Below are 24,312 nucleotides of genomic sequence, written 5' to 3' on the forward strand. Positions count from 1 at the left end.
TATCGAACGTTAGTCATACTCACACATAAAATGGGCACAGATCATCCTCTGGTGAGCAAGCAGATCTAGAACGTGGAGAGTTCGCGTTTAGGCAGCCATAATAACTGTTCTTTTCTTTAGTCGGCTAAGCATTCAGTAACTCATCGGTTTGTTTCTTGACTAAACCCAAATGGCATGCTATTAGAAAAAAATACTCTGCAGCAAAATGACTGTGCAAGAGGTGTTATTTTACTGTTATAAGTATAAGTAATTACATCACGTGATTACTAAACATGGTTTAGTGTGTTTAGAACTACTGTAATCCCTCATTTATCACAGCAAATGGTAAAAGTAGCGGTTCTTAATCTTGCTGCAGCTAACGAACCCCACCAGTTTCATCAGTGGATTCACCGAACCCTACTTTCATGTAAAGTAATATACATCCAACCATTTTCTGCACTGCTTATCCTCAGTAGGTTCACACGGATGCTGGAGCCCATCCCAGCTATCTTCGGGCAGTGGGCAGGGGACACCCTGAACTGGTTGCAAGCCAGTCGCAGGGCACATGGAGACATCCATTTAGTTGCTAATTCACACCTAGGGACAATCTTGCCATGCATGTTTTTTGGAATGTGTGAGGAAACCAGAGCGCCTGGAGGAAACCAATGCAGGCACAGCGAGAACATGCAAACTTCAATTAGGGAGGCCGGTAGCTAGATTTAAACCCAGGACCTCCTAACTATGGGGCTGACATCTAGTTTTTCAACTGATGCCCAAAATGGACCATGCAAAACAAACCCAACATAGTGCATGAACTCGCAATAAATTACAGCACTGAAATCAAGAGTGTCCTATGATGTTCCCTTTGAGAGAAAGGTTCGGGTATGTGTGGTTTCACCCAGGCAGGTGCTACTCTAACCTAATTTTCACAGCTAAGTATGTTCACTTTTGTTGTTTTTATGTTCAGAATCCTTGAAAGGGATTACCCACAAAAATATGTTGTGACAAATGGTATAGTATAAAATACTACAGGGCTTTCTTAGCAAACACTGGATACTATTCCAGTTGTTGACACCAAAACCTTGAGAGTGTTGTTGTTGTTGAACCTAGTTCAAATCAATTTCAATGATTTTGTTAAAGTATACATCATTGACATCTCCTGACTCAACATCAAACGTGAATGGCAATCTAACCCATCCTGGATATGAGTTCTGTGCGGGTAAGTATTAGTCAAAAGACATTGCAAGCTTATCTAAGTGCAATTGCTTATTTCAGTTAAATGTGTTCTGAAATCTCACCAATTCCATCTCTCTTACAGTTTTCAAAAAGAGTTTGCAAAGTTATATTGGACAAATTTGTCCGGCCACCTCTTTGGTAAAAGCGATTCATGTTAGAGAATGGAAAAACAATAAGCTGTCCTAATAGGCAAATAACACCAAATCGGACTTTGAAGGACATTGAATATTGTAAATTTCATTTTTGTATTGTGTTCAAAGTTTACATTGTCAATAAATTGTTTTTATCTTGGCCACCCATATTCAGCACATTTATCACTTACATGCTTAGTTTGAGCTGAGGAAAAGTTAAACACAATTTTTATGCTGATTTTTAATCGAAAATTAGAGGTGGGTGTTATACAAAAATAAATGTGATTTTGTATGCAACTTTTTTATTTTGGAATTTAATTTTGGAACACTTTAATCATATTATTACACTAAATGGGCATTCCCCATATTTAGTCGTATTGATGCACCTACCCCATGTCCGGTCCGATCAGAGAGTGCCTTCGTAGCATGGCACGGGCCTGAGCATTGGTAAGCTTGGCGGTGGACTCCCCGTTAATGACCAGGATGAGGTCGCCCACGCCAAGGCGGCCGTCCCGACTGATGGAACCACCTTCGATGATGCTCCGGATCAGCATCCCCAGGCCGTCTTTCATGGCACTCACTGTCATACCTGCCAATAAGAAACAATCCCAGGTACTGTATAGATTAAAGCAAAATTGCTTTTTGGATTGAAGTCAGGGGCTTTAGCTGCCCCCAAAAAACAAAACAATTATTACAAACCGAGACTAGAGATGCCCTTGACAACTGTGATTGTTCTTTCGAAACTGCTCCCAGAGATTGCCGCTTGGTCGCCGGTGTCTTCTCCTGGGTCAACCTCCTTGTTTGTCTTTTGATAAGACAGCAACGAAATCAGTGGACATTGAAAAAAAAAGATATCCAAATAACATTGAACACTGGTTTATCATGAGGGCTACGTTCCAAAAAGAACCCGTGAAATAGAAATCTTTAATTTTGTAGAAAATATAAAACAATCAAATACAGTAGACCTCTGGGTTACAACGACCCCACCTCACAATGCTTTACTTTAAAGTGTGGAATGCGATTTTTTTTACAGCATTTTCCTCACTATATGACATCAACATCAATTTTACTTGCCCCAAGAAATGTAAGATATTCAAACTTTGTGGTGTTCATGGTATGACAAGTTACCTCTCTAAGATTCCTGTCTGCTATTGGTCAAGGTCATAAAAAATAATGGTCTGAGATTGGTTTGCGTCACAGCATTAAAAAGATTACGGTGTGCTTTTGGTTGAACTACTTCCCACAATTACTTTCCATTTATTTAGTTTCCCTTCATTAAGTTAAGAATCTGTGTTGTAAAGACTGCGCGTCCGTGATACAATATTGTATTTTTTTGTACTTAATTCATTTGCTGTGGGTCCCAAGGCTTGCAGTGATGCTAAAAAGAGAAGCAAAAACCATGGAACAAAGTTTGAGATAATAAGAAAGAAGACACACGGTAGACTACCCTCGCTAAGTTGCTTGGCCCATGGCAATCAAAGATCGTTTATGAAAAATAAGTAGCCAATTAAAGCATGACAATCCTCACAAGTGGAGGTTTTTAAATCCGTTTCAATAAAACCCACTGCCTCCCAACCCCCCGCCCCCCACTACTCCACCCCAACCAGCTTAATTCACGTCACACCAATTTAGATACAATTTTATTTTTCCAGTATTTAAATGTATTCATTAGTTATTTGATATTACACAAAAGTAGTACTTACTATCTGGTCAATTGCCTGGACAAAGCATTACGCCAGTATGGGATCGAAATCAGCACAGACAGAACAAAAGTAATGAACAACAATCCCCAAGGTATCAGCAGAATAGAATAGAATAGAATATACCTTTATTGTCATTGTTACAAAATGGGTTAACATATTGTGACAACGAAATTGGGCATGACACTCCAGTTTTACACATTCACAATGAGGTATGAGCCAAGAAGATAAAGGAACAGAGAAGATAAGGTTATAAAACAAGGGGGATAAGGCTATAGTTATAATTTACATGGTATTTACACAAGAAATGTCGGCATGTGGGATGTTACATACAGTGTTGTCGTGATACCGTTGGTATCGTAAGGGTTGTGCAATATTGCATTTGGTGCAAAGTCATCATAGTGCAACAAATAGTCAGCATATGCATTGGTGCAAACATAGACAACATAGTGCAGAAAAAAGGAAATGGTCAGACATTGTGCAAGGTGAGCAGTAAACGTAGTGCAGTCGACATGTGCAAGAACATAGACATTAGTACCATTATATACGTATGAGGTAGTGTTGGCACAAGTTTTCAGGTTTTTTGTGCTGTGTCTGTTTTGAGCAGTGAACAAACATAGTGCAGACAGCATGTACGTGAGTACCATTTTACATTCGTGTGAGGTAGTTTTTTGCAACAGTTTTCAGTTTTTTTGTGCGGTGTCTGTTTAGGGTGGTAATGGCTGTGGGGAAGAAGCTGTCTCTGAGTCTGTTTGTTTTTGCTTTGTGTGACCTGTAGCGCTTGCCGGAAGGCAGCAGGTCGAAGAGGTGGTGGCCGGGGTGAGAAAAGTCCATGATGATGTTTTCTGCTCTGCTGAGGTAGCGAGAGCAGGCAATGTCCTCCAGACTGGGCAGAGAGCAGCCGACGATTCTCTGGGCTGTTTTGATGATCCTCTGGAGCTTTTTCCTGTCTGCTGCTGTGCACCCAGCATACCACACCGTGATGCAGTATGTTAGGATGCTCTCCACTGTGGCTTTGTAGAAGGACACCTGCAGCTGCTGTTTTAGGTTATTTTTCCTGAGCAATCTCAGGAAGTGCAGTCGCTGCTGGGCCTTCCCTACCACCGCTCTGGTGTTTGCAGACCAGGAGAGGTCGTCGGATATGTGCACACCCAGAAATTTGAAAGAGTGGACTCTCTCTACACAGTCTCCTTTTATGGTGAGTGGTGCTGGATTCCTGCCATTCCTTCTGAAATCCAGAATCAGTTCTTTTGTTTTTGTGGTGTTCAATATGAGGTGGTTTTCCGAACACCACGTTGAAAGTGACTCCACCTCATCCCTGTATGCCGCCTCGTCCCCTTCAGAGATGAGGCCGATCAAGGTGGTATCGTCAGCGAACTTAATTATAGTGTTTGTGGGGTGGGTCGGTGAGCAGTCGGAGCTGTAGAGGGTGAAAAGCAGGGGGCTCAGTGCACAACCTTGGGGGGAGCCAGTGTTCAGTGTTAGGGTGGGAGAGACGTGGGTACCGAGTTTCACCGACTGTGGGCGGTTGGAGAGGAAGTCCATTATCCAGTGGCAGATGGAGGGAGAGAGTCCTAGGTGTGCAAGTTTCTCCACCAGGATCTCCGGGATAATGGTGTTGAAGGCTGAGCTGAAGTCCAGAAAGAGCATTCTGACGTAGCTCCCCCGGTCGTCCAGGTGTTTCAGCACGGTGTGAAGTGCTGTGTTTATGGCGTCGTCAGTGGAGCGGTTTGCCCTGTAGGCAAACTGGTGGGGGTCCAGTGTGAGTGGCAGGGAGTTTTTGATGTGCCGGGACACTAACCTCTCGAAGCACTTCATGACCACAGGCGTAAGAGCTACAGGCCTGTAGTCGTTGAGGCTTTCCACTGCTGACTTTTTGGGGATGGGAATGATGGTGGAGGTTTTGAGGCAAGGTGGGACGGTCGCCTGTGACAGGGAAGCTTCACCATCAACCACAGAGAGCTAGAACCTGTCACCAAATTTAAATATCTTGGAGCTGTCATATCAGAAGAGGGGTCAGAACCAGAAATCATGGCCAGGATAACTCAAACCACAGCAGCACTTAAACCCATCTGGGCAGACAAAATAAGACTCATGCAGGCGCTGGTTACTTCCATCTTCCACTCTGCCTAGGAGACATGGACTGTCACAGCATAACTGGAAAAGAAAATCCAGGCCATGGAGATGGGATGCTACAGGAAACTTCTAGGCATCAGCTACTTAGCCCATGTGACAAAGTAATTGGTGTGCAACACCGTTGGAGGGCACATTAAACCCTACGAAGAACTGTTGTCAACTCTGCGCAGACAGAAACTTTAATGGTATTGTCATGTCACAGGATCATCAGGACTGGCCAAGATAAGAAAAAAAAAACTGGTGCCAACTTTGCCAAGACACAAAAACGGGCCAGGAACCGTCAACAGCAGAGAAAGCTGCCCAGAAGCGTGTTGTCATTGGTACCCCGACAACCCATGCCGTAAAGGGATCCGTGAACCGTGAGTACTTACTATCTACAATTTTGTTGTTTCAATGCTTTTATCTGAGCTACCAGGGTTTCGGAATGCAGTACATCTGCTTACTATAGGATTCTTTCCCCACTATACCGCAATATCGGTATGCGATGACTAGAGAAGATATGGAAAGACTTTTTAGCAAATCAGAAGACAGAACAATGCACGATGCAAATCAGTAAAGTAGTGAGACCATGAAGCACATTTCAGCAGAAGTTCAGAGTATTCCCTCTTATGTTACCTCGGTAGAGATGGGCAGTTCTGGTAACATGACGGCAGGCTCCTCTGTTTGACATTGAAAGGACTCCACTGGGTCACGATGGTATTCAGGGGTTGTGTGAAGGTCGATCAACGGCCTGTAGGGCTCCAATGTTTCTTCAGCGGTCGCTAGATCCTCATGTGAAGTTTTTGATGCCGGTTGGAAGTCGAGATAAGTGGGAGTCTGTGTGAAGCATGATATTGCTCATTTGTTTATTTTCTTTTTTTTTATACAGTTTCAAATCATTTTTTTTTATACAGTTTCAAATCATTTTTTTTTATTAAAATTCAAGATTTTCTTTTTAGAACCATGTTTTATATATTTTTTTATTTTAAAATTTTATTTTGGAACTTATTTATTTTTACAGGGTATTTTACGTCTTCTTTAACCTATCTAACCTTACTTATTTATTAACCTAAATAAGAAAATTCATTCACTCTTGAAGGGTATGGCTTGACAGATGAGAATCATTTCCTGAGGCTATCTGCTACCTTCCCTATCAATGTGGATGAGCCTACCTCAGGTCCCTTTCCTCACTTCGTTAGTCACTTATGGTGTATTTATTTTATAATTTTAACTGTGTCGTTATCTATTTTGTTTTGATTTTGACCAATGTGCCTCTGTGTATTCGGTGTTGTGGGTTGTTACACTGAATGTTTTTATACAGCACTTAAAGGTGGCAATTCTTTGGCTGAAAAGTGTTTTACAAATACAATTTGATTCTATTTGAAAATGAATCATCGCTCAAATGAAAAATGGGTGTTGCCTTCAAGGATGCTTGGGCATCTGATGTTTGTGTTGCTGCTCACCTCCACTGTGGATGAATGTGGGAAATCCAAGTCTGTGCTACTCCCGTGAAGTGCCACAATGGATGCCTGGAAAATGTCCTCTCTACCGTAGTAAGAACGCTCCAAGGCCTTATCGTCTACTTCACTTGTGTCCACCTGACAGGACAAAAAAAACAGTTTGAACCTGAAAATTCCACATTTTTTTTTAAATATTTTCTGCACCCTTTCTTAGATTTATTTTTTAAATGATAACTTATGAATGCTGGTCAGCCCTGAAAGGAGACTAAACGGGCATTTCGTCTTTGTCTGTCTCCATGCAAACTAAATGGTTGTACACCTTTTTCAAGGCCAAATTCAAACACTTTTTAAGGACTTTAAAGCTAAATTTTCCAATTTCGACAGTAATATCAATAGAGGAAGCACGTGACTTATGTATTTTGCAGATCCACGAATACATCTTACATTTGTGATTTTTAATCTTGCGTGTGCAGTTATTAATACATATGATTTTTAGATCTTGTGTAAATCGGGAATATATTTGTGGATCTGAACAATAAGTGAGAAAATATTTTGAGACAAATTTATCCCATATAGGTGTTGTGTAAAATTGACAGTAATATGTAGCTTTACATTTTTAGGCGCAGGAAGTTCTTCCCACACGACCCGTAGGGGGCGATAACGCTTTATGATGCTTCATGAGACAATGCCATATAAACTAATGCAACACTTGTTAGTTACGCATGAAGAGGAAATCCAATGGCAAAGCGAGACCACCAGTGAGAAGTGTCTGTGGCGTTTTTAATAAGACTTGTTGGGACACATGGCAATAATTTTGAACATTTACAAGCATTACACCCAAAATTCAAACATTTTCCATCCTTGAAAACACAGCAATAAAATTAAAGCATTTTCAAGGATTCGAAGCACCAGTGCGAAGCTTGAAACTAGCAGCTGACTGACACAGCAGCGGGAGAGTATGCCCACCATAAAGCTGCTGTAAGGAGAATTGCCCACTTATCTTTGGGGCAAAGTGAAAAGATGCTCTCAGTGTATTACGATTGAAGATTACGATTGTCGGGCTCAGTTTTGAGAGATGATAATACTGGTGAAGGCCGCTTATCCGTGTAACCCCCACAATCAGTAAGCCGAGGCAATATGAGCGAAAGATGTGAATTGCACTCATTGGTGGCTTAAACCTTACAGTCCTGAGGGCTGTTATATAGTGACCTTGGAGACAAAGTGTCTCAAACCTATGGTGGGTGGGTCGATTGCAGCTCCCAGGAAAATAGTTAGAGGCCCCGAAAGTTAATGGTAACAGTGCGCATTATTTGACAACTAGTTCTATCTGTATTGTGTAGTGCAAGTGAATATGAGTGCTGAAAAGCACATGGATTTTTGGGTACCCATAGCAGCAAGATGATGAACACTGACGTGAGCTAACCTTTAGGTGTGGTTCATAGTGTGTCAAATAAATGCCAATTTCTCTACCTACGAGTAATTTAAACATGCATATTAATATGATAAGCAAAAGTGTATCAACTAATATTTAAACCTAAATTGTTTATTTAATGTGTACAGTTTTTTAGGAGGCAATGTCCTGTGCAGCCAACGTGGATTATGGATTCTTTTACTTCTGATTGATTGATTTTTACATCAAATTACTAACCTTTTTATGTTTAAATCTTATTTGTTGTAGGAAATTTAGGAACAATATTTGAGAAAAGTGGAGTGTTTTTCTCAGCAATTTGATTGTGGGAAACTAGATTTGACACATCTTCGCTCATACCCAAGGTTAGGTGGACTCAAATCAAATTGAGTTTGAGACTCCTGTTGTAGACATTCTTATTGGGAGTTTACATGTTGTTGACTGAATTGGTACGACTTGTTAATTCTTTTTTTCCTGAAGAAAATTATTAGTCTCTTTAAGATATGTATTTTTTTTACATTTATCATTCCCATTTTCATTCAACCACTAACTCCACTGTACCAGTTCAAGTCAAACGTATGTAAAATTGAATTTTTTTTCTTGACATGTCTTCTCATCTGTAATGGCTATTTGAACCCAAAAACATACATTACATATAAGTAATACTTCTTATTTTGTTATTTTAATGTTTTTCCGGGGAACCAAGGGGTTCAAAGCTAATTATTATGGGTTTTCATTTCAGGATATACGGCGATTTCAATTTGTATTACCTACCGGATAACAAATAATAATGTTTTTTCCCACATTTCAGGGCGATTTTCCAAAGCCAGATATATCACAAACAAATGAAGGATCCCAAAGACTCACGGGGAGGGGTTTGGCCACCCCAATCCTCACGGCACCCAACGGTGCCCCCTTGAGAGCCTGGACGGCATCATCCAGGCTGGCCCCCTCTAGGTTGGTATCATTGACAAACACTAAACGGTCCCCTGGCAGTAGTCGTCCATCCTTCTCAGCCACACCCTCGGGAACCAGGGAGCGGATGACGATTACTGTCTTGGCTGGGTCCAGTGGGTCCTATGGTAGGATTCATGGGCAAACACAAACGGGTTTACAGTCAGGAAATAAAAATGTTGTTATCAATAATTAAATCATGTGACTTAGGTTGGTAGAGTGGAGTAGTGGTTGGCTGCACAAGTGGATAGATCCAGTGGATTATAAATGAAACAGATTTAAAAACTTCCACTTGTCAGTACTGTCACGCGTTTAGAAACTTTCCTTGCTTTAATTGCCTTCATATGTTTACAATAGTCCCGATTTTCGATTTGTATGGCCGTGACCAATTAGTGACGTTTACCGTGTGCATCAAATCTCATTGTAATCGCAAGCTTTTTTTCCATAGTTATCATGTTTGAACTTCGCCCTTTAACATCACTGAAAACTTTGGAATAAATAAAGTAAAATAATAGAGTATGGTATTGCCGACTCACAAAGTATTTACGAAAAACAGAAGATTCTGAAACAAATGAAAAGTATGGCATAAACAGTGCTGTAAAGTACTTGACCCACTTCCTGATTTTTTTTCTTTTTTCATATGTATCACTCACAAAGGTTGGTTTAATATTACAAAGAAATAACCCAAGGAAGTACAAAATCTGGTTTTGAAATATTGATTATTAAGGCACAAAAAAGTCAACGCTTTTCTGGCTCTAAGTGAATAAGTATTTGCCCCCTGAACCTGGTAGCAAGTAGGACCACATACTCACATAGGGCCAGATGGGCCTAGATTTTTTGGGCCTTGATAGATGCAATTAACAATTAAAAATGCGTTTTGTATTTCCTTAGGTTTTCTCTGTGTGATATTAAAATTGGTTTAATGATCTGAAACCTTGAGTTTGTGAGTAATAAATGGGCAAAACACACAGAATTCAGAGAGGGGGCAAATACCGGTTTATAGCAGTGTAGCATATCGGAATTTCCATATTGCCGAGACGTACAGGAATAGAACACCATCATTTACATGACGTTAACCAATAGCAGACAGGCAAGACGTAATAGAGCAAATTTTTAATCGTAAATGTTTTTAAACACAAAACATTATTTTTAGTTGATATTTCATAGTGGGCAAAATCCCGTAAGGAGGGATTGAGGGGTTGCCGTATCCTAGGGGTCTACTGTGTATTACTTGGCCTTATTCTGTCCGCTTACCTGGTAGTCCAGAATGCTAAACCCGAGCCCGCCTGGTCCTTTCTCCAACTCGATATTCTGGATGTCAAGCTCCCACATTGCCAGAGAAGACCCCGTTGCCTCGGGAGTAGAATCATCTTCCGGTTTTGTCGCTTCCTCCTCTTCCACACTCATTAAATCGTTTTGGTTCTAAAAAAAAAAAAAAAAAAAAAAAGAGAAAAGATTCAAAACACTATGAATTTTTATAGGTCACAATGTTGTCATAGGCCTTGAGTTGGCTTTTAAGTATCGGATTTCCAGCCGGTATGGTGGCAGAAACTTGACCCAGAGGGGTCACCGTAGAAGAGTATATTACCGTGACTTGGGATCTGGCAAATGCATATTCCTGCACTCTTGAAGCGCCAATGTCAACCTCCTGGTGAGGGGCAGGTCTGCAGCACGTCATGTGCACACTGAGTGGAAGCTCTTTTAAAATTCGGACCACATCCTTGTGGGTCTCACCTATTAGTGAAATACCATTGACCTGAGACAAAAAAGATGAAATAGAATTGTCTTTATTGTTATTGACAACTTTTCTCAGGAGGCGTGCAATTCAAGCCCTCCTAAAATGAACATAGCTGTTTTGGGTGTGATCCATTATCCCCGGTCAACTATTGATGAGAGCAAGGACCTGCAGAGCCCAATTGTTACAGTTCAGGCCAAAGAGGCATGCCACTATAACCCGTCTGAAATGAACTGCATTGTTTTGGCATGAATCATTTATTCCCAGTTAGCTATTGCTGTGAGAGGACTCTGGGAGAGCAAATTTGGGTCATACATGGTGACTCTATTTCCATTCTTTTAGCCTAAAATGAACAGCACCCTTGCAGCCCGCAATCACTTAACCACAGTCGACTATTGCTCAGAGCAGGGACTGGCAAAGCATCTTTTTTGGCAGAATTGCACTGTTTTGGCAGCGATCCATTATCCCCAGGATACTGCCGAGAGCGGTGGTCAAAAGAGCTCCATTGTGTAATGCGTGGCAGTTGTTTTTTCTGCTTAACACCACCATTGCAATCGATTATCTACCAACATGCGCTGGTAGAGCGCATGTTGAAATGGGGGGGAGACTTTTGCATGCCTCTGCCTATTTTCGAATGTCAAGGATGGATATGGTCCCCACCAACCATTATAAAGGAGGGATTACAGTGTATTGGCAAAATATTTTTCTCACGTTTTCTTTGCCTGTCTAGGAAGTTGAGGGCTCTGGGAAAGAAACTGTCTCCGTCCAAGTTTTAAGTGACCGGTAACAGCGCAATGTCCTCCAGACTGGGAAGAGAGCAGTCCAGATATTTCTGGGCTGCGTTAATTACTTTTTGTATGGTTCTCCTGTCTGCTGCTTTGCACCCTACATACTAAACTTTAATCCCATGTGCCAGTGTGCTCTCCACTTACCTCTACTAGTTCATCCCCGCTAAATAATTTGGTACAACGGCCCACAGGTCCTTCAGGCAGCACGGATCGGATGTAATGATGCCCGCCATTGGCTTCCAGGCTGATCCCAAGTCCGCTGCTCTCGCTGAATTTCTCCACCTGAGCCACCTGTGCATAACGTCAACACTCCGCAAAAGAAAAAAAAACAGTCCTCTAGTCTGACCCTCACCACCACTTCGTTGTCCGGCCCAAGAATCTCCTGCCACTTTTTCACTAGTTCTTCCTCTTCAAAGGGCAACAGAGTTGTTCCTTGAAAGGAAAAAAGGTGAACAAAGCAATCTTGGACAACAGACATCATTCCTGGTGCTTGTTACCTTGTTTGTCTTGCTGATCTGCATCAAACATGACAGGCAGTTCTTCATTCATTGTCTGCTCTTGCTTTTCATCTGAGCACATGGCACATTTGAGGAGGACCATTAGATTGGATGTTTAAAAAAGATGGTGTGTAAGTACTGCAATCCCCCGTTTTTTGTGATTAATGGGGACCAGAATATTTAAAAATCTGTGATGTAGCCTTGGACATAATGGATTACGGCTAAAACAGTTCATTTTAGACGGGCCACAATGGTATGTTTCAGCAAAGGCCTATCAATACTTAATATTTAGCTCATTTATTGCCATTTGCGTCAAAGTTCCCTTTTAACCCCAATACTAAAGAAAATCATTTGTAAAATTTTGTAAAATAATGAAAATGAACTCACATAATATTTTTTACTATTATTTTAATTCTGAATATTATTTTTTAATTAAATAAATTTTGAAGATAGAATAAAAACAGAAATATAAAAAATGTCAAGGATGGATATGGTCCCCACCAACCATGAAAAAAAAATGTGAATTTCCCTGCGGAGATGAATAAAGTATCTATCTATCCATCTATCTATCTACATCTAAAATACAAATAAATATTGAAAATAACAAAATGTTATCACAATTTTAAATGACCAGAATTATACAACATAATCCATATCTAGATCTTAATACTTCGTGAGAGTATTCCATTTGTTTCCTTTTTTTGTAGTAAATTATGTCGGTGAGCGCAAAAAAAAAAAGTTAGGAGCTACTTTTTGTTACCGATTAGCGCAAAGTGCTACCCGTTTCATATGCATTTCGAAAATAACTTGTTATCACTAGGTTATTATTATGTTATTATCATGTAACTAAAATTATTTAATTTTTACAGGTTAAAATAGGAAAACCCAACCCCTAAATATCATGCCAGTTAGAAAACAAATTTCCTAGAAAATCACAATGACCCACGATTATTTTTTCAGAACCAGTACACGGGCTACTCAGGTTGTCTTAGAGGGAGCTACGTTAGAGACCCGTGGTGCAGTGTAACCCAAAACAATTGCTACAAAGCACAAGAAAGAAAATAAACCATGGAACCCTAATTGGACCAAAATGCACAATTTTTATTCTTATTTTTTTGCCCCGGCTCTGATGACGGAGACGAATGTCAGCACTCTCGAGGTGAATCTCATGTTATGAAAAATGAATACAAATTTCTTTACCTATGAGTATTTCAAAAAGTGCACATGTTTATAATAGTTCATGTATATTTGCTGATTATTTAAACCGATGTTTTTTTTTTTAAATGAACTAAGCTTTAGAGGTACTCAATGACACACAATGTCGCTTTACTTTAAATCACCTAACAGCCACAAGAATAGAGCACAGGACATAATTCAAAATAAAGTTCCTTGATTTACTTTGTTGCCAATGTACTTTACAACTGCCACTGTGAGTATGCACAAATTTACTATTTTACTATATTATATATATATATATATATATATATATATATAATTTATATATTGGGTTTTTTTAAACGTTTTTTTATTGTTTTGCACATTTTTATCTTCTTAATTTGTTAAAATTGCATTGAAACAAGGAGCCCTCCAATTTCGTTATAATGACAATAAAGATCATTTATTCATTTCACAATTAGCCAACCTTGTTTCAAGTCCATCTGTCTCCCAGCGTCCGGCTCATTGAGAACGGCAGCTATCGGGGGATGTATGGGGAGAGAGGGCGCAATGGCCGGCAAAATCTGGTAGGCCGGGGACCCACGACGTATCAGCTTGAGGTGCACGGCCTGGCCAGTGTGCCGCAGGACTTCCACGGCCTGTTGGTTGGTGTAACCCTGGATGTCTACGCCATCCACCTATAAATGGAGATTCCAGCAAAAAACTGTGAATTAATTCAGATTCAGATTCAGATTCAGATCTACTTTATTGTCATTCTAGTACACGTGTATACAGAACGAAATGTCGATACATCTGACCCGCACAGTTTCCTCGAATGTACAGATATAAGTATAGTATATAGATATACAGATATAAGTAAAAGTTGTATTGTATTATGGCTACGATTACAATCGTACCTTGGTAGTCGAACGGCTCTACATTCAAACAAATTGGTGTTGAACCCCAAAAAAATTAAAAAATAAAAGTTAATTTTGCTGCGGTGAGCAAATGAAAACTCAGAACTTTAAAAAAGACTAAGATGTGATGAAAGATCTTGTCAGACATCATGTTTTGAGAATAGACTATGATCTAGTGTTGTTTATTGCTGATATGGGTCATCAACATACTGGAACAAATAGGTGGTTAAACACAGATTCTGAGTAGATTATAATCAGGTACCCATGTATCACTGCACTTATATTGAGTTGAAACTAACATTTAATGAATAGTCATTAGGAAAGCGATAGCTCATCGTGTTTAATCTTTTATTACCACAGAAAAAATGTGCCACGAATTGTTAATTCCTGGAAATTAAGAAAGTCTACAGAGTGACTATAGTAATTGTTCCCAGTGGAAAGCTCACCTAAAAGAGTTCCTGTACAACGAGTGGTAATGATGATAATTAATGTTTTCAGTCAGTGGTGCTATGTGGGGGGCGTTCAAGAATCCCCAACACGTGATTTACCGTAAAATTTGGACTATAAGCCAAAACTTTTTTTCCCAAGCCTGCGGCTTATGCAAGGACGCGGCTAATTTAGTGGTGCCCGTGCAGTAAAGGTGAGAGTAGGACACGTGGAATATAGGTGTCGAGTAAGAACCAAGTTTAATTCCACTTCGCCCGCTTTGAGCATGATGAAATTACCATGAACAGACCCTCATCATAGAAAAGGTGTCAATCGAAAGGCGAGGGCTAACTACCATATTGGGAATAATTTTAAGTATGTTTTTTGTAGAGGGAAATAATAGATAGATAGATAGATAGATAGATAGATAGATAGATAGATACTTTATTCATCCCCGTAGGGAAATTCACACTTCCAGCAGTCTACCCCGTTGTTTATTAACAGATTAACATGATGCCCTAGGGGTGCTTGTAGCGGAGTGGACATTATCATGTGTTTGGGAATAAAAAAAAATTTACACGGTTGGATTCTACGGATTGTTCTTGTTATAACAAAGCCATTTTTGCGGACATTCAAAGAAGATGAAGACGGCAGGGTGCGTACTGGGGAGTGATGCCGGATTTATAGTTTACAGTTTTTTTGCTTCAGGCTGATATCGATGTTTCTCTGATGATTTTGAAATGGTCATTATATCTTGAATCTCAAGGGTTTAAGCTTCCCATTGATATGTATCATGACATATTTCAGTGACTGGTGACATCGTGCGGACACGTGTTTGTTCATATAAAATCCGGTGGCCCACCCGCGGAATGTTAAGGTATTGTATATCATTAAAACCCTTTCTGTGTATGTAAATATTTTATGTAAATATCTCATAATTCAAGGTGGTACAAAATGTTTTTTTCCTTTACAAATGTACTGGGTGCGGCGTGCAATCAGGTCCGCCTTATAATCGGAAATTTACGGTAGTAGATAAAATGATTTTGTCAAAGCACCAATAATTAAACTAAGAAAATATCAATCCTCGGTCCATTGTTTAGATCTGGGGTCAGGAACCTATAGATCGGAGGTCATATATGGCTCTTTTAATGAGTACATATAGCTCCGAGGTAAAGTCAAAGGGGCATAAAAATTTGTCATACAGTTACAGCTGGAGTCAATAGACACACATGAAAAGCCAAGACAATACTGACTTTGAAGAGGGTATGGATCAGTATATATAGGCCATAATTCAAACCACAGTTTACAATCTGGGTGTCATACCAACGGACATCGTTTTGTCTGTAAGTCACGAAATAATACTTTGCATACAAGCTCATTGACAATTTATATTAATTGTTGAGATACCTTATGATGAAAAGCCACAGAATACAATTTTAACCCAAAACAATTTTTTTACCCACAAGCTCTAGCAAAGCATTTAGTGCAGTTTGATTGGCTGAGCGGTTTACTCAACAATACGCATACCATGTACAGATACCAATAGTATATGAAATTGTCTTTCCTGTGCAGAAGAAACGATTGTATGTGTTTTATCCAATTTTAATTGGAAATAGGGATTTTCTGTACCTTTTTTTTCTGACCAAAACATAACGAGCAGTACTGCATACAGATACTATGAGTAAGATGGCTGCCATCTTAAGATAATATTTTGAGAAGAAAATCTTTCAATCCAGATACAATATTTTTCCTTAGTATGGCAAAATGCCAACTATGTACCATGCTGACTACCGGTACCTTGAAAAAGCTGGTATTGTAGGAAATGATTCTGACCCCTGGTATGGGTTCTCGCCCATCCCTAACCTCATCTTGCCACTTACCGCCACAATCTGATCCCCCACATGAATACGACCATCTTGATCCACAGCGCTGTCTTTTGTGATGCTTTTGACAAATATCCCAGATGGTTCTAAATAAACAAAATGGCGATTAGAATAGGGTTAGCTATTGTTTATACTGTCATATATTCAAAGCAAAAAAAAGAAAAGGGGGACGATGCCCACCTCACCTGAATTTTTATCCCCAACGTAACCGGCGATAGTGATTCCCAGCCCCTGTGCATTCTTGATGAGGGTCACATCAAACATCCCGTCGTCTTCCTTTTCTTCCTTTTCATCGCCCTACGACAGGGATGTCAAAGTCAGTTTAGCTCTGGGGCCGGATCCAGACTTTCTTTATCAGGCGGGCCGAATAAGTACAAAAAAAAATGTTTTTCATTTTTTTGCTTGAGTAGCCTACCCTTAGATATTATAATCAGAATGACAAGGATGTTCTATGAGAATAACACGTTTAAAATTGAGCAACAAATGATGTTCAGGTTTGGCACTGAATGCGTTACCTTATTTATTTTAGCAATTTAGTGAATACAGTTTTACACCTGAACCAACTTATCTCGCAATACAAACTCAAGCAGCAGCCATGAAAAATATATAATTTTCATTTAATTGTCGTACTGGTTTGAAAAAAGTAGAAAATACAAAATAAAAGCTTTAACACTGCATGGGCAATAAGATTACAGGAGCTGTACGGGATCTGAAATTTTCTGCCGCCATCTCCTGGCTTAAAGTCATAATTTCACCCTTGGTCAGCTCGTTTGTGATGCGCAATTAAGTACATGCATTTCTTAGAGCGCTATTGTTTTTTTTATCTTTGTTGGGGTTTGGACAATTTTCATGCTATATTGAAAAAAGAAAACTGCGTTATCGAGCATGACGTCAATCACCAGCAATCCCCGCAGGCCCCATTCCTTGTACCTAATGTTTTCCGCCGCTAATATATCAAATAAAGGTTAGATAAAAGCAGATAGGCGCGATTGAAAATAAAACTGAGGGCTCTTTGAACTCAGTTGGGCATTGTTAATATTTACTGAATAGAGAAAATATTCTACTTTCAACTTTTTAATGACGCATCCCACCTTTCAACTACGTCAGATCAAACTACTAGCCTGCGCTTACTAAAGCTGAAAGTAAGTCATTTGCTGTCCTCTCGCGGCCAAAGAGAGCATTTGGTACGCATTTATTTAAAAGATAACTTTTGGTAGAAATGACCAAGAGAATCGCTTTTTTCTTTGTCATACTCAGAAATTCATGGTGAGCCTGACAGAATTATCGAACGCCCTGGATTAGGTTTGACAAGCTAGCCCTACAAAAAATGTGACGCTGTTGTCAACACGATACTGGTGACTTCTTCCCTAGCACACCTACCTTGTCCTGTGAAGGCGGCGCTGGCGTGGACGTGGAGACGGATGGGTTCTCGTCCACGTGCCCCCGGGTGATGACAAGCTTGACCCGATTTCCGCACTGGCGCAGAACCTGCGCCACCTGCTCGCTGCCCATGCCGTACAGGTCAGTGTCACCGATGCGTAGGATGTGGTCGCCGCTTCTTAGACGGCCGTCCTTCCGAGACAAAGAGAAAAGTAAGATGAGAAAATTGCTGTCAGTGGCCAACATTTGGAGATTTACAAGATCAAAAGAATAAAATACTGAAATCCCTCATTTGTCGCTGTTAATGAGCACGGGCGGTATACGGAAAACTGGAAATTTTAAACATGCGCTCCTGCTCGCAGTTGGATAATGGATCACGGCTGCAAGGGTGCAGTTCATCTTATCTCATCTCATTAGCTGCACCGCTTATCCTCAGTAGGGTTGCGGGGGGTGCAGTTCATTTTAAAATCAAATAATGCCAAAATAGAGCCGCGAGGCCCAACTACAAAGCAGTCTGAATGTCCCTGTTCGCAGCAATTTGCAATCGGGAATAATGGATCGGGCCACACAAGTGCAATTCACTATAGCAGGAAATAACAGAAAAAAAATTGGCAGGCCAGACAAAAGTGTGCTCACCAAGTCCCCGCTCACAGTAATATGAGATTGGGGATAATGCACAGACGACACAGAATCAGTGCATTTCATTTTAGGGGGGAAACAACGGCAAAAAGAGCCTGGCAGAAAAGTGCTCTGCCGGTCCCCAGTCGCAGCAATGTGGGATGGTGTATAAAGAACTGCGGCTACTCGGGTGTAGTTCATCTGAGGAAATGACACCATTAAAAGAGCCGCCAGGCACGACGAAAGTGTGCTCACAGCAATATAAGGTTGGGGATAGTTTATCACGGGCGCATAAGTGCACTTCATTTTAAGCAGAAATAACATTAAAATAACCTCTACGCCTGAGAAATGTGAGCTTTGCCAGTTGCGGAATATTATCCACCCTGCCAGACACCGAGGTCATGACGTAGCAAAGGATTTAAGTATATTAAGGATTTATTATTATTTTCAATACGAATTACATATCAGTATTATACACATCTGAAATGTTTAGGACTAAATTGTTGGTTAGATTAACATTTAATTGAAAAAAGTTAACTTTTCTTAAGGGCCAGTACGAATTAATGAGTTCACCATTACTTCTTATGGGACAAGTAAATACATACCTCAACCTCTAACAGCTGAGGCACCACTCTAACGGTAGGGTGTGTAGTTTGAGGTGTCCTTCAAAAGTTAAAACTATTAATACTATTCTCTCTATTACGTATGTGTTACAATGCCCAACTGAGTTCAAAGAGCCTTTATTTATTTATTTTACAGCGCCTTTATACACATTAATCTTACTTTCACCATTGGTTCTCTGGCCACGGAGTGCATTCGCCAGGGGAATCGAGGCGGGGGGACAGGGAGGGGAAGATCGATTTCATGAGCGTGCTGGTAGGTTTTGTTTATTCTACGATGAAAATGGTGAAAGTAGGAAAATGAGTGTTTTTAGAATACAGACGGAATGCCAACCCCAACAACAGAAAAGAAAAATAAAGTTTATTTGAGCGCATCTACAAATTTCACATATTCGCACAGGCAACAAAAGGAGCTGCAATAATTTTAGCCAGAAGATGACATCAGGCAGTACAATATTTTGAAGTTACAGACACGACCTTGAACAGTACTGGATTTTTTAAACTTTAAGAAAGAACTCATAATTTGAATCAAACTAACTCACCTGGTCGGCGATCCCTCCAGGTAGGATTGTTTTGACAATAACCCCAGTCGTCTTCCCCCCGACGATGCCAAAACCTAGGCCAGTGCCATCATTGACCAGTTCGATTGTCTCCACATGCTGCCACTAGGATTTGAGATTACAAAAATGTCAGCTTGCCCTGTCGTTGCTAACTGGTACAAGGAGGCGCTTACCAGCTGCGGTATAGGCCCCCGCGCCACAGTGAGCCGGACCCTCTCTGACGCCCTCTGCAGGATGCCAATAGCTTGCTGGTGGGTGACCGTCTGATCCAGGGGCTGCCCGTTGATGGCCAAAATCTGGTCGGCTTCCTTTAGCTTTCCGTCGCTACGGTGTGGGGGAAGAATCAAACTCACGGCAGAATACATGATTTCTTTCAGACCGATTGGTAAGCATTGGCGTACCTTTGAGCGACACTTCCCATTTGGATCTCTTGTATGAAGATGCCCAGCTCGCCACGATTTTCGCTTTTCAGGCCCACCACACTGAATCCCAGCCCGCCCGACACTGGCTTCTGAAGATCCACATGTGCCACGTAGCGTCCCTGCCACGATAAATGTTTAGCATCACTATCAAAAGTTTAGCTACAGGAAATTCAGACAAATTGTAAAGTAATGCAAGTATTCAAGGGTAAAATAAGAAAACACATTTTTAAATAAATAATAATAGGACAACACTTTTTCAGTGTAGAATAAGAGGCTCATTTTGCAGTGTGGGTGATGACCGAGTACACAATTTTGCTTGTTTTCATGTTAGAAGAAGCGAGCTTCCAACAACGTACAACATAAACATTGTTTCACTGTAGAAGAAAAATAACAAACTAGCTTCTAATAAAAACAAAATGAAGGTTGTTTACAACAATTCAAAGTAGAATCTTGTTTTCAACGAAAAAAATACACTTTTCAGAATAGAAGATCTTACTACCTTTAGAGAAAGTGTAAAATTATGCTTGTTTTAAGCTTAAGAACAAAAGGCACCTTTTTCGGTGTAGAGTAAGAAGAACTTTATTTTTCAGAGTTAATTGGAAGAACTTTTTGCAGCGTGGACTAAGACTAAGTGAAAAAAAAAAGCTTGATTTTAACATTAAACAACTTGTTAGCTTATTTAAAGTGCAACACAAAGATTGTTTACAGTCTAGACCAAAAGCTAGCTTCCTGTGAAAAGAACACATTTTTTTAGCATAGAGTGAAAAAGATACTTTTTTTCAGTATAAAAAGAAGAGGCCTATCTTGCACTGTGGAATGTGACACTAGCTTTTGCCAAAGTAGAACATTTTGCTTGTTTTTATCTCGGAAAAAGAAGGTAACTTCAAGAAAAGGGTAGAGCTTTCTTACAGGGTAGAAGAACAAAGTAGGTTATGGCAAAAAAAATAAAGAATAAAAAAAAAGTGATGGTTGTGTACAGCAAAATGAAATAGATAAAAGATCGCGCTAACTTCAGACAAAGTGTAAAATGATGATTGTTTTCAGCGGGGAGAAAAAAGAACAAGGTAGTTTCTAGCAAAGTAAAAAATGTGGCTTGTTTTCAGCAGATGAGTAAAGGAACAAACTAGCTTGCGACAAAAAAGAAAGCACACTTTCCAGCATCCAGAAAAAAAGAAGTGTAATGTAAAATGTAAAAAAGGCATATTTTACAGGTTGGACTCTGCTGACCGTAACTACTGACAACATTTTGCTGGTTTTCATCTTCTGTTTTCTTTAAGAAGCTTACGAGAAGCATTTTTTTCAGAGTAGCATAAACCTCTAGCAAAAAAAGAAAGCTATCGTTGTTATCAGAAAAAGAAGTATACTTTTATCAGTATGGAAAACATTTTTTTCACCAAAGAAGATGACGCTAGCTTCAGACCAAGTGTAAAATAATGCTTGATTTCAGCGTAGAAGACAAAGAACAAAAGAGAAAAAAAATAGAATAATAAGCAGAATAATAAGCACTATTCGCAACATGGAATAAGATAAGGCAAGCTTCTGACAAAGTAAAAAATGCTTATTTATAGATGTTAAAAATATGCGATGAATACAAAATGGTGGACGAAGCATGACCATCGAAAAGTTTAAATGTCGAGTGCTTCGTAAATTGAAAACACACATATATTTGGAGCGGTTAAACTTATCTGAGAAACATACAATTGTCACAGTCATGTGTACCTGTGCCATATTTTGAATAATCTGATCCATTTGATCCATTTTACTGCCGTTAATGTCCGAGGATACCACATGGCTGCCGTTGTGTTGCGCTTCTGTGACGCCGTCATCGCCTCCCTGTTAGAAAAAAAAACACACACAATCCTAATTTGAACCGCGCCATACTTGGTGAAGTGTGACGATCTTTCAGTCCAATATTCCAGTTCCCGAAGCTCGTTATCCCCCGTGATTAGCCCCATCAAAAGCCACCTAATTCATCAGAACACAAAGGCTGCTTTTCCTACAATGGCTCCAAATATAATATTTCTATTATTGTCGAGGGCCATCTGGATGCTTCAGTGCGCTTTCCTTTTAATTACCGCCGTGACAGATGAACTAAGACAAAGCGGTGCAGTACATAAAAATATTTATGGCCCTCCTTAGGGGAGCCTCTTTTAAGTCAAGAATAAATACAACGATGCAATTTATTTACATTGGAAATGGGGAGAGGAAAAGATTCAGCGATTCAACAAAACCCAAAGCCCTCTTTATTCAATCTATTGTGTAGTGCCAGCGAAACGAGTGCTATGAAGCAAAACAAAGAATACAAACTACAAAGACAAAGTGAACAAAAACGTACCATTTTTCAAAAGGTTTTTGGAAGTACCCTTGGAAGCAAGATGGAAGACAATTTCGTCTGCTCCTACTTGTGAAATATTTTTTTTAAAAATTGACCTATGAGCATTTATGATAGTTTATGTATTTTGCTTATCATTCAAACATATACTGTTTTTGTAAAGATTCAACTTATTCATCACTAAGAGACACTAGATAATACACAATGCCCCTTTAAGACACGGGTGGACAAACTATGGCCCGGGGGGCCACATGGGGCCCGTCAGGCTTATTCATCTGGCCCGTAAACAAAAATGGTCAAAACATAATGACAATCGATGCAATCAGGATTCAGGGCTAACCACTCTACTGAGACAGCGCTGATCAAGGTAACAAATGATCTCCTAATGTCAATGGATTCTGGCGCTTCATCACTTTTGCTGCTGCTGGATCTTAGTGCTGCTTTTGACACAGTGCGCCACAATATCCTACTAGAACGGTTGGAAAAATGGATTGGTCTCTCAGGAACCGTCCTCTCGTGGTTCAGATCCTACCTCTCAGATAGGACGCACTGTGTGAAATATGGTGAAACGACATCTGAGCCCTTTAATGTTACCTGCGGTGTTCCGCAGGGTTCTGTGCTCGGCCCCCTACTTTTCAACATTTACATGCTTCCATTAGGTGATATTATCCGCAAGTACAATATCAGCTTCCACTGCTACGCAGACGACACTCAACTATATCTTCCGTTGGAGGAATCTTCCACACTAAACTGTGGAAATTTGGAGGCCTGTCTCACTGAGATAAAAGAGTGGATGTCACTCAATTTCTTGCGTCTTAACCCTGAAAAGACCGAAATGTTAGTCATTGGTCCTTCTAAATGCCGTGACTTCTTCTCAAAAACTGCTGTGAACCTTGACAAATGTCACATCACACAGAGTGACTCAGTTAAAAATTTAGGTGTCATATTTGACCCTGATCTATCATTTGAGATGCATGTAAAGCAAATTACTAGAACTGCCTTCTTCCATCTTCGCAACATTGCTAAAATCCGTTCAATACTGTCTCAGTCTGATGCGGAAACAATAATTCATGCATTTGTTACCTCCCGTCTCGACTACTGTAATGCACTACTTTCCGGTCTCCCGAAGTCCAGAATCAAGTCTCTTCAGCTAGTACAAAATGCCGCAGCGAGGCTTTTAACTAGGACAAAAAAGTACGATCACATAACACCGATTTTGGCTAACCTGCATTGGCTCCCAGTTAGCCAAAGATGTGACTTCAAAGTTCTCTTAGTACTGTACAAAATCATACATGGACTTGCTCCCTCTTATCTTTCAGATCTGATCTGCCGCTATGTCCCGGTCCGAAGCCTGCGATCTGAGAGTGCCGGTCTTCTGGTGATCCCGAGAGCAAAGAAGTCTTCTGCTGGTTCGAGAGCGTTCTCCATCCGGGCACCGGTGCTGTGGAATGCTCTTCCCCCTGAGATCCGATCTGCAACCTCAGTGGAAATGTTTAAATCTAAACTTAAAACTCACCTCTACTCTATTGCATACGAATAACCTACTCCTCTTGTCGGTTGACAATAGTCTGTGTAATATAGTGTAACAATCTGTGAAGCCCTTTGAGACTCTTCGTGATTTAGGGCTATACAAAAATAAATGACTTGACTTGACTTGAATACATATAATAGTATATTAAGTCCTATTAGCTGACAATTTTTGGGGGGTGCCAACTTTGTCCTTATTGTCCCTTTGTGTGTTTGCAAAAAAATATTACTTCAGACATAGAAAAAAATTACTACAAAATGACGACAAAAACGAAACATCAAATTTAGTACTTAAAAATAGGGATCTAATGTAGTATTTGGCTTTCATTGGGAAAAGAAAAAATACTTTAGAAATAGGACAACAATACGTCTACAGTAATAATATAATTACTACTGTAGAAATATTTCATCAGAAACACGACAAAAATTAAACTAGTTTAGTTTTAAATATTACCACAGAAATATTACA

General features: G+C 40.0%; 1 protein-coding gene across 2 annotated transcripts in view; it reads right to left on the reverse strand.

Annotated features, from left to right (window-relative positions):
• mpdz (multiple PDZ domain crumbs cell polarity complex component) overlaps positions 1-24,312 on the reverse strand; it is a 54,529-nt gene that overhangs the window by 22,578 nt on the left and 7,639 nt on the right. For both annotated transcript variants that reach the window (XM_088348690.1, XM_088348689.1), the window contains exons 4-22: positions 21,704-21,817; positions 19,964-20,103; positions 19,736-19,886; positions 19,545-19,667; positions 17,765-17,956; positions 16,570-16,681; positions 16,382-16,470; positions 13,646-13,856; positions 12,004-12,075; positions 11,859-11,938; positions 11,651-11,797; positions 10,572-10,739; positions 10,238-10,405; positions 8,897-9,106; positions 6,625-6,759; positions 5,798-5,998; positions 2,046-2,151; positions 1,737-1,935; positions 24-65 (exon numbers count right to left, since the gene is read on the reverse strand). In XM_088348690.1, the coding sequence (XP_088204816.1) occupies positions 24-65; positions 1,737-1,935; positions 2,046-2,151; positions 5,798-5,998; positions 6,625-6,759; positions 8,897-9,106; positions 10,238-10,405; positions 10,572-10,739; positions 11,651-11,797; positions 11,859-11,938; positions 12,004-12,075; positions 13,646-13,856; positions 16,382-16,470; positions 16,570-16,681; positions 17,765-17,956; positions 19,545-19,667; positions 19,736-19,886; positions 19,964-20,103; positions 21,704-21,817 (2,660 nt within the window). The remainder of the gene's footprint in view (positions 1-23; positions 66-1,736; positions 1,936-2,045; positions 2,152-5,797; positions 5,999-6,624; positions 6,760-8,896; positions 9,107-10,237; positions 10,406-10,571; positions 10,740-11,650; positions 11,798-11,858; positions 11,939-12,003; positions 12,076-13,645; positions 13,857-16,381; positions 16,471-16,569; positions 16,682-17,764; positions 17,957-19,544; positions 19,668-19,735; positions 19,887-19,963; positions 20,104-21,703; positions 21,818-24,312) is intronic.

The sequence above is a fragment of the Urocampus carinirostris genome, chromosome 11 (genome assembly GCF_059441175.1).
Source record: "Urocampus carinirostris isolate Australia breed hairy pipefish chromosome 11, RoL_Ucar_1.0, whole genome shotgun sequence".
In the NCBI taxonomy this organism is placed as follows: Eukaryota; Metazoa; Chordata; class Actinopteri; order Syngnathiformes; family Syngnathidae; genus Urocampus; species Urocampus carinirostris.